Consider the following 13,556-nt stretch of genomic DNA (forward strand, 5'->3'; position numbering starts at 1 on the left):
AATCTGCGACTAGTTATTGTAGTCATTGAATAAACTATGACCTCACAGGTTTACATGACCTCCCACGTGAGCCTTTGGTGGTAAGAACTTGATTTGGTTTCATGTAACGTTCTGAAACGTTCACCAGTGACTTTGTTACCAAGAGACTAGTGAGCTCTAGTTAAAGCTTCACTTAAAAAATATAAATCAATTAGGAGATTTGGGGAAAACTCCCAAAATATGTGTAAACAAAGGTTTCTACTTCTGAGCTTTTCAGATTTAACAAAGATTAATGCAAAATTATGCTAAATTTTGTGAAAAGTTTCTCTTAAATTTTATAAGCATTGAAATGCAATGTGCAGAGGGATGCCATTTATATTAGCAGCTGCATTTATTGTTATTTGGTGTGATCATACACTTCTAAAGGGAAGAAAAGTCCACATAGTAAAAAAAGTGTTTGCTGCTTAGAGATTCTGTTCTTCTAAAGGAAGAATACCTGGATTAATGAGGGAGCAAAAAAGGGTAATATGGTCGCCTCCTGCTGCTTCGGGGTTCTATAGGTGTCCAAATGGCTCGGGCAAGCTGGAGAACTGTTTTACCTCTCATTCTGCTTGTGATAGAAAGTTGTTGTTGACTTACTTCTATATTGTTGTGAAAACTAATGAGTCAATGTTTATTAAAAAGAAGGGAAAATAAAGTCCTAAGCAAAAATATTAAGGTGACTCCTCAATAAAATCCCTCCAGAAATGAGTCTTAGGTTTGAGGTGAAAAGTCACAAAAATAGTGATTTGAAAATTATGAAAAATAAAACATTAGCACTCCATATTTTTTTTCCTAATATGCATTGATTTATGGTGACTATATTGCCAAACTTACATAAAATTGAAATTTTATATACAGGCCAAGAAGGAAAGGCGTGTTTTTATTGTGGAGAATTATGGGAGAAATGAAAAATTACACCCTAGGTTTAGTTATAATAATGATATCTTACATTGGTTAACCTATTTTTATAATTTACATAGCACTTTTACATGTGACATCTCACTTTATTCTGCAGCACAAACCACCTGAGGAAGTAGGGAAGGAAACAGATAAATTCTTCCTTACGGATGAGGCAACTTCTCAGGCCAGAAGAGTTTCCAGCCTTGAGTTGTTTGAGTCGGGTGGTGAGAGGTAGGGCGAAAGATGGGAATAAAAGGCAGAGGATATGAAATTCAAGTTGCATGTAATTTTCATATCCAAATTTAAAACTTTTAAGAAGAAAATGAGCAATTTTCTAATTTATTCTTAAAATATAAGTTACATATGTATTTATTTTTAAATATTGCTATAATGAGCAATACTAGAGTACATTACAGCACTGGATTTTCCCCCCTATTAAATACGAATGAAGCCTTATTTAGAGTTATTTCATCTTCCTATGACTCCAGAGACAAGGTTTGGTCCCAGAAGGTCCTACAGAACATTCCGTGGTTCTCAGTCTTGACTTCCTGTTTGCAGCACCTGGAGGGCTTTTAAAACCACATGCTGCCCTGGCTGCATCTTAGATCTAAAGGTAGAGCTCTAACTTTATATTCCACAGCCTGTGGATCATTTCTCCTTGACTAGCTCGTCTTACCTTAGTTTGACTCAAAATAAACTCTTTCTCACCAAGTGATGTTGGTTGTACCTCTGTTTCTATTAATGGTGCCATCATTTTCTCTGTCGCCTTGGAAATAATTTTATATTCCACCTTCTCATTTTCTATTTTTCTTTGTCTCTCCTACTGCGCACCCCTAATATTAGTCTGTGATTAGTCACCAGGCACAGGGTCCTAGAAGTTCTTCCTTGTTAATGTTTCTTGCACCCGTCTCTGCTTTGCACTTGTACTTCGACCTGTCGTCTCAAGCTTGGTCCGTGGCACTCAGGTCATCTTCCCTGTGCCATCATTTAGCTCTTAGACCTGCAAAACATCTTACATGTTTCTAATAGTCTTATCTTTCTGAAGTGTCTTTTTGACACTTTGCAGAAATTTTCTCGGCGGTGCTCCCATGGCCAGGGAGAAAGTCCAAACTGCTTAACCTGCATGAATCATGAAGGCCCCTTTCAGTCTGTCTCAGTCGGCATCTACTTGTAAATGTTCCTGTCCCCTTTCTCCCTTCACCTTTGTAACCGTCTTCAAACCCTTTACAAAATGACATCAGCTCATTTTCATCAACTTAGTGTGTGGTTCTGGCTACTTTGGTTCTTTTCATTTACAAATAATATACATGCACAGATTGAAGCTTTGTTATTTAGAAAGCATATCCTGTTGATTACTCCTGGTTAAGGCCCAAGGTTTATAGGATATTATAAAAGAGAAGGGAAGATGGATAGAATTTATAATTTATACATCTGTTTTATGTTTTACATCATATAAATGTTGACTCTGTAGCATTTTTTTTAAAATGAAAAGTAAATGAGACTGGAATTACAGCTCTGCAGTAATATTCAGCGCTATTTTACACGCATTTCTTTCTATATGCGTATATGATAATTTTTCAGAAGTTCCTTCTGGTGAAGTCTCATTGGACAGCCAGAATCGGCCAGGATATATTAAACATGCTTTATCTTGGAGAAGTCAGTGCTGAAAGCAGCCAAATAACTTAGTTCATTTGGAGGGTTTAAAAAATGTACTTGTCATTGTTTGGCTGATTGCCTCCCTTTGGTAGTCAAGGTCACATTCCCTGAAGCAACTGCCCTGAAAGTACACTTTGGATTGGAAGCACATCAGAAGGTCATCCTCCTGGTTGGCTTCGGGAATCCTCTCTATCTCTCTCTTTGTCTCTCTCTCTCTCTCTCACATCCATTTTCCCTTCCTCTCCCTCTCCCTCCCTACCTCTTTTTTTCTCTGCCTTCCCTTCCCTAGCCCTTCCTCTTCTACCTCTCCTCCTCTCCATCATACTGTACCTCGCTCTCTCCCTTTGCCCTCCCCCTCCACATTCTACTCTTTATCTTTTAGAGTTTCTTGGCATGATGTTAGTAGCCTGCTCATGTATGTAAACCTTAATTTGGAAGTCATTTCTTGAAAATGGCTCAAGTCATTGAAAAAAAAATGGCAAGGAAAGCCATCCAGCTATTGTTCTTGGGCACACTGTTTGGAGGAAGATGAATTCTGTCAGGAAGAAGTTGCAGGCATATGAAACGAAGTTGTTCAGCTTCAGATTTTGCTGCTTATGAGGGAAATCTCTGTCAGCCTCCACTAACCCCTTGTATCTTCCCCAGTTCTCCACCATTGTCAGGAAATGTGGCAAGCCAACTGTTTCCCACCCTTGTTTTTTTCCCTCTCTCTCTTGAGAACTTGCATTTGAGTTAATTAGTGGTCCTTGGAGAAAACTGAGGAAAGAAAAGCTCTTTTAAAAACAAATTTTAACTTTTATATTTTATACTTTATTAGGGGGTATTTTATTGGTTGTTTTTAGTTCCCATGTCATCATCTAGTCTTTTTATGATGTTTTCACATTTTCTTACTTTGCTTTTATCTATACTATCCCCATTCAGAAAATTTCTTTTTGAAGTAATTATAGTGGGCATTGTTATTTCCATTCAATAGAAAAGGAAACTGAGGCTTAGAGATTTAAAGTGACTTTCTCAGTTGATTTATAGGTGACCGCAATCTTTTGTTCCCGAATGCCCGTTAGACAGTGCTACTTAGCTGAACATTTTTTTCTGGTCTGTCACTTCTGTTACTTTAATTAAGCTGTTGCAGACATTCGTTAGACATTCTTAGACGAACTTCAAATGATAATTATTTAATGTTTTATAGAGCATTTCATTACCAGGCTGTTTTTTGTTATTATGGCAGAAAGACACGTGACTTAAAATTCACCTCCCAACACATTCACAGACTTTTGTTTTCTGTCATATGTGTTGCTTTTATATTCCTTAATTTTCTCGTATAGCATCTTTTACCGCCAAATTCTTTATTCTCTACAAATGTTTAATTTTTCTCTACACACCTCCCTCTTAGGACTTAACATTTATCTAAAGTAGGCTTACAGTCTCTTTTTCTCTATTAAAAGCTTTCTGTAGCACCTTTAAAAGGAACCTAAATATCATGTTGACACTTTGCACAAAGAATTTTGTTCCTCAGCCTTTCCCTCCCATTAACCTAGCACTTAGAAATTGACAATGCTCACACATTCCTTTTATATTATTCTGACATTTCTGTGGCATTTCACCAATGTGCAAGACTGCACATGAAGGTATACTTAGGAAAACTTGATGAACACCTGTAGTAGTACGTCTAATTACCATCATTTCATGCCTATAATGTGCAAATGGTCTGATGAAAAGCAGCAGCCTTGTTTCTGGTCTCATCCAGGGAACCCGAGCTCTGTGCTGTTAATAGAGTGAGTGCAGTTTCCATTCAGAACTCTGCTACGGCGCCCTTTTTTCTGTCTTTGCTGAGGTCCGTGTCCCCTAATAACTTCCCAGCCCTCTCTGTCTTATAGTGCCAAGTATCTGAAATCCAGTTAAAAAGAGATACATTACAGAAAGAAATTATTTTTAGGATAATTTAAATAATTGGATGTTTAATAGAGGATGAGATTTTTGCACTCTACAGGGATTGGTGATGTGGCGATGGCTATTTATACATGGCAATTGAGACTTACAGCTATTGAATTTATTTGCTACTCAGTTTGAAAAGCTTTTCTTGAGTGCTTATTATGTGCTAGCACAAAGATGAGTGCATCCTCTACATTGGAGGAAGCAATTTATCATAAAGTAGGAAGAAGTGCTTTGACAAAAAAATTATAAAAGATTCTGTAGTGTGCTGTATGATGACAGTCCAGAAATGTGTTTGGGGAGGAAAGGTAATAGCTCAGTTGTAGACTGCGTGCTTAGCATGCATAAAGTCCTGGATTCAATCCCCAGTGTCTCCTTTAAAGATAAATTAAAAAATAAATAATCCTAATTATCGCCCCCCCCCAAAAAAAACCCCAAACAAACAAAATCTAAAATGGAAATGAGTGTGCTTGTAGATTTCTAGGCAGATTCTAAGAGCCGGCTCTTCTGTCCTAATCTCCTGGAACCTGGCTGTTATCCACAACACAACATCACATGCACACCTGCGCTTGTATTATGCTTATTAGGGCTGCTGCAGGGATGATCCTCCGTACACTTGTCTGAAGTGTTCTTTTTTCTCCAATTGTGAACTCAAAAATCATATTAATTCAAATGAGGGGGGGCAGTTTTGTGATTTTTGTGCCAGATTTTTGACCTGATGAAAAGATAAATTTCATGTATACGTACATGTGTATGTACATATATGCGTGTGTGTATGTGTGTGTATAATTTAGCTGTTAACCAGCTCTGCTGTAGAAAAGGAGAGGGTGATAATACTTAGCTGCTGTCTTATTCGTGGGGGTTGAGGGCTCTGTTACAACTTTATTTTTTTTTCTTGCTGAATGAAAACTAAGTTGGCTATGAGGAGAAAGAGCCAGCATTGGTGTTTCACTGATGCCAAATATGACTGCATAAAGCTTTATTAAACTGGGTGTGGTTTGGTTGGGAGTTCTGTCTTTCTTTTGAGTATGGAGTTTTAAGATAAGTGTCTGAAAAGACGGTGCCAGCAATTCGTGCAGCAGGCTCTCGACCTGTCTAAACATGATTTGGCAGAAATCACCCAGAAGAAATGAAATTGAAATTGATCGATAAAAGTTAAAAGGAAAACATTTCATATTTAAGATGTAGGTTCGTAACTTTACAAAAATGTGAAAAGCAATTATGAGTATTTCTTTCGCTAGAAGAATGTAAGTGGCTTAGTGCTTGACAAGGAAATGAAATAATAATAGTCATAGCATTTATTGAGGGTCTTCTGTGTCCGTCTGTATCCTGTTTTCTTCTCCTGGATTTCAGTCAGTTTCTTCTCAGTCTCTTTTACCCTCTCCTCTTTCTCTGACTCCTGAATGCCGTTGCTTCCTCTCTTTGGTTCTTTCCTCTGGAAGCTTCACCCTGTGTGGACCATCCATTCCAAGTTGACATTCTCAACACGTTATCTTAGGGCGGAACTCTCCTTAGAGCCACAGACTGCCAATTAGGTGTCTGACAGGTATTTCAGGCTAACATGTTGAGAACTGAATTCTGTTTTCCTATAAATACTTAGTCTGCCTTCTGCTTCCCTACTCTCTAGGCATTTCTAGCACAGAAAATTGCTTCTCCAGAAAGAAACCTAGGTGACATTCTTTCATCTTCCCTTTCTCCCATAGTTAAGCCACCAGCCATTCCTGTTCATTCTACTCCAGGTATTTCCCAAATCTGCCCGTCCATTTCTTTCTCCATGTGCTCCACCCGCCCCAGTCTAGGCTACTGCCACCTTCTCCTTCTGCTGCTAAAAGTCTCATGCTTTCTTCTTCCATTTTTGCTCTCTTCCCCTCCTTAATCCTTTCCCTATAAGGCATCAGATTTCATTTTCTTTAGTAGATTATGTCATTCTCTTGCTTTAAAATGCATTCAAAAGCTTCACATGGACCTTATGATAAAATCCGTTAAGTTTTACCTGGACTAAACAGCTCTGCGTGATTTAGCTCTTGCCAAGCTCCCCAGTTTTATCTTGGGCTGTTCCAAGTTTGCTCTCCTTCAGCCGAGTCTCTTTCCTTATACCTCTTGGAGACTAAACTCTTTCCTGCCTTGGGTCTTTGTACCTCTGCCTGGGGTGCTCCCAGCCACCTCTCCATCCCACTCTCTTATCCCCCAACTCCCAACACACACACACACACTCCTTGGCCACCTGCTTCTAATCCTGTGCATCTCAGTTTACTTAGAGATAAGTCCCTTTGCGACTTTATCTGAAAGAAGTTTCTTCTCCCCATTCTTTAAATAGACATCCCTTTTTCGTAAGGAAGTCTCCCCTCTCCATTCCTTCTAGATAACTTTCCTTTATCTACAGGTCTCCCCTCCCTATTCCCAAATAACCTCCCTCAGCCAGTTGTTGGTTTCTTTCATAGCACTTGTAACAGTGACTAATTTTCTTGGCTACTTTCTCAGTGTCCCCCCAGAGGGAAATAAGGCACACAGAGAGCAGGAACCAAGGTTGTTTTATTCATCCTGGTGTATCTAGTGCCCAGATCTGTGCCTTATGTACAGGAGACCTTCAATCCATATGTTTTCTGGATAAATAGAAAACTACTAAAGATCTCTTTCACTTAAAAATTTGGCTCTTGATTATTTTGTCTTCTGCTAATTTTACCCCGATAGGAAATTGAATAGTGTTTCCATTCTTTGACTAGGAATAGATTAGATTAATCCAATGAAAAGAGAAATTTGTTAATTGCTATTTTTAAAAAATGGGAGTACGCTAGTTCTAAAATAAGTTTTCTGATTGGAAAAATGATGATATTTAGAACTACCATACTTTAGAATTATAATTATAATTGTTTTTTTTTTCTTTCAGCATTCAGGATATAGAAAATATATAGTAAATCACAAATAAAAAAATCAAAATAAAATGCCCCTGTTTCTAGCCAGCATACATTTTAAACAAATTGAACTATAATTGACATAATAAACTACCCATTCAAAGTGTGCAATTTGCACAGCGTAAATTATTGAATGACATGTAGCCCTGAAGTTGCTTATAATGTGTTACTAGGATGAATACACTATATTGAATAATGTATGTATGTAAAAGAGCACCAAATGAACAACGAAGACCGATTATGCTCTCTCAGCAAGTGATGTTTAAAAAATATTTGTGGTTATCAAATCAAGAGAACGATTGCTCTTCCTGAATCATCAGATATTGTTTATGCTTTGTGCCACTTAAAGGTTTATCTCCCCTCTTGCATTTTAGCAGAATGTTTCTTCTGGTGGGGGCGCCCAAAGCGAACACTACCCAGCCCGGGATTGTGGAAGGAGGGCAGGTCCTCAAGTGTGACTGGTCTTCTCAGCGGGGGTGCCAGCCAATTGAATTTGATGCAACAGGTAAATGCTGATGCAGCGGCCCCTTTTCTTAACTTCTGTTATTTGATATTTCCCCCCTACCTTTATCTCCCCCTGTTTGATATATTTTAAAATATGATTTAATTTTTAAAAGCACTTGCTTTAGCTTAAATGTAACAATTTAATAAAATAACATATACAAGTACTTCGGATTGCCAGAGAAAATTATCTGAAGACAAGTGACTTTTTATATGATGTTTTTTTTCCTACAATTTTGTAGCATATAAAAAGCCTTAAAAGTACACTGTGTTTCCACTGCTTTCAACTTTAAACTGATAGTGTCAATCTGCGGAAATCTGAGGGAAGTCTATTAAAATGTTTTTGCACCTCTTCTGAGAAGAGAGAGTGATGCTTATTATCCTTTCTTTGTTGGCAAAACTGACTCACTGATAACCGTCGATCAACTCCCTAATCATGAAGGAATTGAAGCCTTGGGTTGTGCTACCAAAACCAATTGAGGAATCTTTTGTATTCAAGTAGATCTGGTTGACTTTAAAAAAAAGTTTTTTCTTATCCATAATTCATAGGGAAAATAATATGTTATGCTTCTGATAACGTTAAAATTTTATCTACAGGGACAAATTCCAGTGTCAGGACTGTGGTAGTAAAGAGAAAAATAGCATAAGGAAGATGAGAAATAAGAAATAACTTAAGTTTTATATTTACATCTGTGAAGTAAAATAGACATAATTCTTTACATATTTGTATTGGTGTATTTGTCTACATTTATGAAAGCTTAGAAAATCCTCAAAGATATAGTGTGGCATCTTTCTGGTACAATAGTTTTACAAAATCTTTTAATGATTCTGATTGCTCGATTTGACAGAATACTTTAAGATAAACCTGAAGAAATTAGTCATTTTTCCCTCCCGTATTGCTATTTCCTGCTACGTCTAGAAGAGATTTCCTGCTGGGAATTATAGTATCAGTGGAACAGAAATCATGCTGTGGACTGTTCCATTTAATCTTGTGATCAGTGCCAACATGAGTAGGCGCCATTAAGCCAACTCTTCATAGGAATAAGATCAGGTGTTTGCTTTTTTTCCATTTGAAACCATCTACATTAAACCCTGCTGTTTTTTCCATATATGACTAGCATTTGGAAAACCCCAAGAGTATGTAAATAGGCTCAGTTTTACCACAACTGGAGAAATATCTGTGATTCAATTATGGGTCAGGGCACTTCTATCTTCTAACAAAATATGAGTAGTAATAAAATAAAACAAATTCACTTTTGATTGGTTGAGCTGTTCAGACATATTTCTGTATTCAACACCACAGGCTTTTTGTGCAGTGCAAGATAATTTATTACTGGCCTGTTTTGAAATTTGGCTTTATGTATTACTTTGTTTACTGAAAAAATAATGTATGCACTGGATAGAAAAAATTTTAAACAGTCCCAAAGAGTATACAATGAAAAATAGGACTCTTTCACATAAGCTTGCTTAGAGATAATCACTCTAAACAATTTCTTTGAGCCTTCTAGAATTTTCTTATTCCTATGTGTATGTGTGTGTACATATACATACATACATATATGTATATATATCTCCTTAAAAAGAACAATTCACAAATAGGAATATACTAAATATTACTACTAGGCACCTGACCAACCCTCCCCCCCAATATAAATCTCTTGTAGATCTTTCCATAGTGACATTTAAAGATTTACCTCCTTCTTTGCAAATCACTGATAGTGTTCTATTCTATAGTATTTGTAGCCTAAATTACCTAACTCATATTCCCTGTTGATGGATATTTAGCTTGTTTCCAGTCTTTTGTAATCATAAAGACTACCATAGTGAAAATCTTACACTGTCGTATTTGTACAAATGTGTATGTCTGTGGTATAAAGTCCTGGCAGAGGATTTTTTTAGGTCAAGTATGTATATTATTTTGATAGATATTGCAAATTACTCTTCACAGAGATTTACAGCCCTCCAATTATGTTTTTTGACACCCATGGCAATACCATTTATCACCACATTTGTAATCTTTGTCAATTTTATATATCATTATTCTATATATTGTGTGTAAAATTTATACATGTTATTATGTTATTTTATATTATTATATCAATTTATATCCTTTTAAGTAACAGTAAGACTAAACATCTTTGCATTTGTTTGTAAGCCAAAGTATTCCTTTTCCTCTGAGCCACTGTTAATATAGTTGCACATACTTTCTTTCTATTGATTTGTGGATTTAAAAAAATAAATCTCAGTTGATGGCACTCCATCTTTTTGGTTGCTTAGGCCAAAAACTGGAGTCATGCTTAACATGAAATCTCAGCAAGTCACAATCTAACTGCTTCCCGTCATTCTGCTGCTAATACCCTACTTCAAGCCACCGTTGTCTTTCATCTGGACTGTTGCCCTAGAGTCCTAGTCAGGTAAAGAGATGGCACACTTAAATTGGGGTAGTTTGGTGAGCTTTTAGTAAAAAGACTTTTTACAAAGGATTATGCAGGGTCTCAGGGATCGGTGGTATTGGAGACACTAGCTAAAATTTGGCTTTTAGGTTTGAGGGGAGAAAGAGAAGGGGGCAGTTACCTGCCTCCAGGCAGAGGAAAGGCCCACTTGAGAGGAGCATGGCTTTTGTCAGAGAGTGTAGCCAGCCCAGGGTGCCCGGGAGAGGGAGCAGGGGAGTAAATCCCTGGCCTTGCCCCTTCCTGCCTTTGATCTCTGTGCACGCTCCCCACTGTCAGAACCCAGCTGGGAGCCAGCGTCGCAGCAGTTCCAGTCCGAGAGGTCACAGTGGTCAGCATCCTGGATGGAGAGCTGGGTGGAGAGCGGTGGAGAGGAGACCTGGGGGGCAGATGGAAGAGGGCCACACACCCCCGCACTGTTCTCCCCACTTCTGCCCCGGGTACCCCTGACAATTTGTTCTCCATGGCAGAGTGATTCTTTTAACATACTCAGATCATAACACTCCCGCTCAGATTCTGCTAATATCTTCCCATCTGTCTCACAGCAGCCACGAGGACTCTGAGTATACCAGCCCCTTACTTCTGTCTTTACCTTCATCTTCTGTTCTCCCCTCCTTCATGCTCTTGCAGCCTCACTGGGTCTTTCTGCAGTGGCTTGTAAACGGTAGGCACATTCCTGCCTCACCTTTTCCTGGGCTGTTTCCTCTGCCTGGAACATTGTTTCCCCAAATGTGTATAGAGTACTCTGCTAGCACCCCCTTGGGAATTCCTCAACTGTCATCTTCTCAGTAATGCTCTGACCATCTTATTTGAAATTCTGGATCCCCCTTTCCCGCTTTGTGCTTCCATCTTCTTCTCTGCTTTATTTTTCCTGTAGTAATCACAATGCTCTAGAAGTTATTTATTTTCAGTTAATGTCTCTGTCTTTCTATTATTATATATGTCCCATGAGGATAGTTTTGATCTGTTTTGTTCACTGCTGTAACCCCAAGGCCTAGAACAATGCCCGGTGCCTGGTACAAGTTGGTGCCCAATAAATTGAATAGATGAATGAATGAATGAATCATAAGCCCTTTTTCTATAGTGAAGAAATGTCTAAAGTCTAAAGCATTTTCCTGAACTTTCCTCATGCCTCTGTCCCATCCTAGCCCAAACACATAACGTCTCTGCATTGCTGACGTCTTTGATCTTTGCCATTATCTCAGGGGAGATGGAGCTTGCTTTCTTTCCCTCATCTCAGGCTTATGTCGGGGAGATAGTAGCTGGGTGGATAAGTGTGGTTTCTGGAGGCAGACTGCCTGGGCTCAGAGCCCAGCCCTGTCACTGACAGCTGTGTAACTTGCACAGGTCACTGTCAGGTGACTCCCTTCTCCCTGGTGCAGTGTCCCCATCAGCCCTGCTCCATAGGAATGCGTTCAGCTGAATGAGTTGACTTATGTACATGTTAACATCCGTGTGGTGTTTAGTGCAGGGACTGGCACACTGCAGTGGCTCCTTTAGTATAAGCGGTTCTGTATTGTTCTTACTTCTCCCTCCTCAGGGACCATGCTGTCTTTCATTTATCTCTATGTTCCAGCACATTTCCTTTTTTCTTTTAACTTTCAAACATGCTTAAATTTTTTCTACGTGAAAAACTAATCAAGAGACCTTTGCCTTGAGCACGTGTCTTCTTTTAGTCATTTTCCTTTCTCCTTTTCTTCACATGCAGGATGTTGAACACTGTGCCTCTCTCTTCATCACTTCCCAGGCTCAGCCACTGTAGCCGGGCAGCTGTCTAACCCTTCCCCACCCGGCAATGGCCCCCACTGAAATCGCTGGTGGCAGCCTACGTCAATGGACACTTGATCCCTCATGTTACTGAACCTTTGTTACAGTTCACCCTGCTGACCACTCCTTCCTTACTTAAAATCTCTACTCTTTGTCTGTCTGAAACTATCTTGGCCCCTTCTTCCTCCTAACCTTCTTGATACTCTTGTGGAGTTTGCCCTTTGACCCCTCCTTCTTCACTCCCTCCATCCAGATTTGCTATACATCATGGCATCATGAAAAGGAAATAGGCCTTGGAGGCACACTGAGTTGGGTTCAGATCCAGGCTCTGTCATATTTCCAGTGTTACTTTAGAAGAATTGCCTACCTTTCCACATGCTGTAACACGTTCCTGGGGTGACCATGAAGAGTGTAAATTAGTTTATCTGCTCTGCTTTGTTGTGTTTCTGAGTCCAGAAGAGACTTAAGTGCTTAAAAGGGCTCCATCGTCATGTTTTTAGTATTTGGGAAATAAAATTTATAAAATTATTTAAATTATCTCTGATTTATAGAATGTGGTAGAATTACAACTGTTCATTAGTATCACATTTCTGAAACTTTGGGGAAAACCCTTGGATTTAGGTAAGCCCACATGACTTTTGTCAGCCAATGAAACATGAGCTGAAGGGTGTCATTTGTGAGTGGAAGGGTTTAGGAGTTGGGGCATTATTCTGCCTCTCCTCTTAACCAGTTGCCGTGCTGAGTAGGGATAGTTTGTGGTAGAGCCTCCCTCTTCCTGGGTCCCTGGGTGAGGAAGGCATGAAGCTTAGACTCTTACGGACCCACAGTGTTTAACATAATCCTTTGTTCTTTTTGACTGATAGATTTTGGGGATGCTTGTTCCTGAAGTGCAGTGCAGCCTAACAGAATAGAATGTACAGGGACATTAAAATTGAGTAAAATGATCAAGGGTCAGCTTTTGGAAAATGGTTATTAAACCCTTTCTTATTCTGCATACCATCTCCATTTGTGAACTTTCTTGTTCTATTTTTCTGGGTCCTGAGTGGCTAAGTGACTGGATATCAATTGCTTACGCTAAGAATGGCCCCTGGTTGGTAAATTGCATTTAGACTGGGAGTGACTATAAATAAAATGTAGGTACCTGATGGGGAGGCCAGGCTTTGGTGTTCCCTGAGTACAGTGACTCTCATAACTGGCAGGTCCTTTGTAGGAACTCTGAAGGCTATGGCTATGGGATTATCACAGGCAATGCCATTCCTATGGGGCATGAGGCTTTGAAGCCAGGGTAGCTGCTGTTCCCAGCAGATCCTGTTTCTTCATATCTGGGCTGTCACCTGGTGAGGCAAAGAGAAGAGCTCTGGACAGCTGTGTGTACTGCCGCGCGGGGAGTTCACGTGAGGACTCTCATCGGGGAGGTATG

The 13,556-nt window shown here is 39.2% G+C and overlaps 1 protein-coding gene across 3 annotated transcripts in view; it reads left to right on the top strand.

Annotated features, from left to right (window-relative positions):
- The window catches only part of ITGAV (integrin subunit alpha V), a 77,765-nt gene that overhangs the window by 2,246 nt on the left and 61,963 nt on the right, over positions 1 to 13,556 (top strand). For 2 of the 3 annotated variants that reach the window (XM_014563032.2, XM_032479882.1), the window contains one exon: positions 7,793 to 7,923. In XM_014563032.2, coding sequence (XP_014418518.2) covers positions 7,793 to 7,923 — 131 coding nt within the window. The remainder of the gene's footprint in view (positions 1 to 7,792; positions 7,924 to 13,556) is intronic. The other variant, XM_006189240.2, reaches the window with a different exon arrangement.

Source organism: Camelus ferus, chromosome 5, assembly GCF_009834535.1.
Source record: "Camelus ferus isolate YT-003-E chromosome 5, BCGSAC_Cfer_1.0, whole genome shotgun sequence".
NCBI classification, from domain to species: domain Eukaryota; kingdom Metazoa; phylum Chordata; class Mammalia; order Artiodactyla; family Camelidae; genus Camelus; species Camelus ferus.